At 31.6% G+C, this 2,500-nt stretch overlaps 1 protein-coding gene across 3 annotated transcripts in view; it reads left to right on the top strand.

The window, feature by feature from the left end:
* Nucleotides 1–2,500, top strand: part of LOC144970368 (uncharacterized) — a 45,752-nt gene that overhangs the window by 32,108 nt on the left and 11,144 nt on the right. The window contains exon 2 of one of the 3 annotated variants that reach the window (XM_078909933.1): nucleotides 1,169–1,491. The exons of 1 other annotated variant lie outside the window; for it this stretch is intronic. In XM_078909933.1, coding sequence (XP_078766059.1) covers nucleotides 1,464–1,491 — 28 coding nt within the window. In that variant the 5' untranslated portion in view covers nucleotides 1,169–1,463. Of the gene's footprint in view, nucleotides 1–1,118; nucleotides 1,492–2,500 lie in introns of all 3 variants that reach the window. One more of the 3 variants, XM_078909932.1, reaches the window with a different exon arrangement.

Genomic DNA, 2,500 nt, shown 5'->3' with positions numbered 1-2,500 from the left:
CCTATCTCTCATCCTTACCTCTCTGTGCTCAAGAAGCACAGCTTTGCTTGCTCGGGGTCTTCTCTCGAGCTAAAATACACAAAGAAAATGTGACGGGATCAGCCTAATGAGCAAATTCATGAAACGTATTTTAAGTTACAAAACAACTTATGGATTTGGGCATTCATTGAGACACTATGTTATATATAAATCCCCCACTTTATTAAATGTATAAAATATTTTTTTTAAAGGGCAAAGATCAGCAAGTGTGGTTAATTGCCTCGTTCTCAGAAGAAATCAGTCCAGATTTGTCTGTGGGGAGCGAAGTGGCCGAGTGGTTAAGGCATTGCATTATGACCCGGAAGGTCCCGGATTCGAGCGTAGCAATCGTTATGTTATAGCCTGACACTGAAATCCAAAAGGACTGGCAGTTTGACGTCAATATTTGTTTTTTGCACCGCCTAATGAGTTGTCGTTAGTAGTGCTCATGGAAACAAGTTATTTCATTGGTTGAACTATTGAATCCAACATCTGGTCAGTGTCAGGCCATAACTTTACGAAGGCCACGGTTCGAGCCCCGCTTCAAACACTTTCGTTTTTTTTTCTTCCTTGAGCAAGATTATTAATCCCCAATTTGCTCACTTGGACAACATGGGTGATTCCTGTTGACATCAGACATCTTGTTTGATGAGTTGTCTATATTCCTTCGTGGAATGCCTCGGCGACGATATCTTACGATGTCGTGGCGAAGGGCATAATTCTTTTTTATTTTTAAATTCAGTCTGTACAAGTCGATATGTGTTCACCTACACAGTAAAGTGAGCTGTATTTTTTTTCTTTATACATCTATATATATTCTGTTGTTCGTCATTGCCCTGTGACATCTATTCATTAAGTTAAACATGATTACTCATTATGTGGTGGGTGGCAGTCTCGATCTTTACTGAGTTATTCGATGCCTCCAGCTCAAGTGAGCTATCTTAAATTAGAGAACGGCTGTGCAGGGTAATATTGATGCGATTCAATTATTGGAAATATTATCGGTGTGTCGCTCAGCTACGATTGTGTAATTATAATAAATAAGTGTGTTGTCTAGTTCATTGTGTAATAATTATCGTATTTTATTATATTTATTACAGATGTCAGGGAATCAATCTGTTTTTTTTTTCTACTTCTACGCATGATTTAGCATACCTAGTGTATTTACTGATTTTCTGTTGACCAAGATACATTAAGAAAGCTAATGGTGATACGTGTGCTGTGTTTGTTGATAAATTAGAAATACACACGGCGTTCTAGTAACACAAAGCAATTTCCGTTGTGCTGGGATAACGAACCATGGATATTTATTGCCCTGAGTGATGTGAAAACCTCCAATTATTTTTTTTAATTTCGATTGGGATGATTTCATTGTGGATTATCAATTAACTGGAAGTATTTCATTCTATTACGGTCACATCTCAACAACTAGCATTGACTTTAAAATGATGTGTTTTTCTGTCTTTTGCCAAGGTACTGTCACAACCATAGCATACCTTCCATATTGTTTATAGGTTAGAAAATAGAACATATTGTTTTGCTACATGGAAATGATATTAGAAAAAAAAGACGAGAATAGAGTCGGAATCACTTAATATTGATTTAAAAATATTATATATTACTTTGATTAAAAAAAAAAAATCTATTGGGGAGAAAAAAAAAACAAACAATATTTTTTCCATTTTACTTCTTTTAAAATTTGCTTTTAAGTCAACCAGTTTGTTACTTTTTGTGTCATCATCATCATCATCATCATCATCATCATCATCATCATCATCATCACCCATCAACACCATCTTCATATCATCATCTTCACTATTTTATATTATTATTATTATTATTATTCTTTATATTATATTTTATATATCTATTATTTATTATTATATATTGTATATTATTACATGAGAAGGACTTCCGTAGTTTCACAGCACGCTAATGAAGGATTTGTTATTATTATTATTATTATTATTATTATTATTATTATTATTATTATTATTATTATTATTATTATTATTAATTATTATTATTAGTATTATTATCGTATGTTCATAATCAAATGATGAGAATCTCATTAAGTTTAATCGGCAGAGCCTAACAGAACGACTCAATATTGTTTTTGAAATTGAAAATCATCCAATATAAAAATGAAATCATTTTCTTAATATTATATTTATTGATTTTTGTAATTTAATTGACAGTCCATTATGGCTATAATATTAAGTAATTATATAAAGTGCTGTGACAAAGGGAATCTCCATGTAGATCATTAAGTAATAATCGTAGTAGTGTAAATAGTAAGATAGTAATTAGTTTTTGTAAATAGTAAATATATACAGTAGTATAAGTATAGTGAAGTATCTTAAGTAGTAGAATTGTATAGTATGTAATAAGTTGAAGTAGTAATGGTAAAGTATAAGTATATATAGTGTGTAAATAGAGTAGTAGTAGTAGTATTTAGTAGTAGTAGTAGTAGTAGTGTAGT

This window comes from Berghia stephanieae, chromosome 4 (assembly GCF_034508935.2).
Source record: "Berghia stephanieae isolate SIO BIC M18660-M18661 chromosome 4, UCSD_Bste_1.3, whole genome shotgun sequence".
In the NCBI taxonomy this organism is placed as follows: domain Eukaryota; kingdom Metazoa; phylum Mollusca; class Gastropoda; order Nudibranchia; family Aeolidiidae; genus Berghia; species Berghia stephanieae.
Note: the sequence above shows the minus strand (reverse complement) of the source record. Positions and strands in the feature narration are given on the sequence as shown.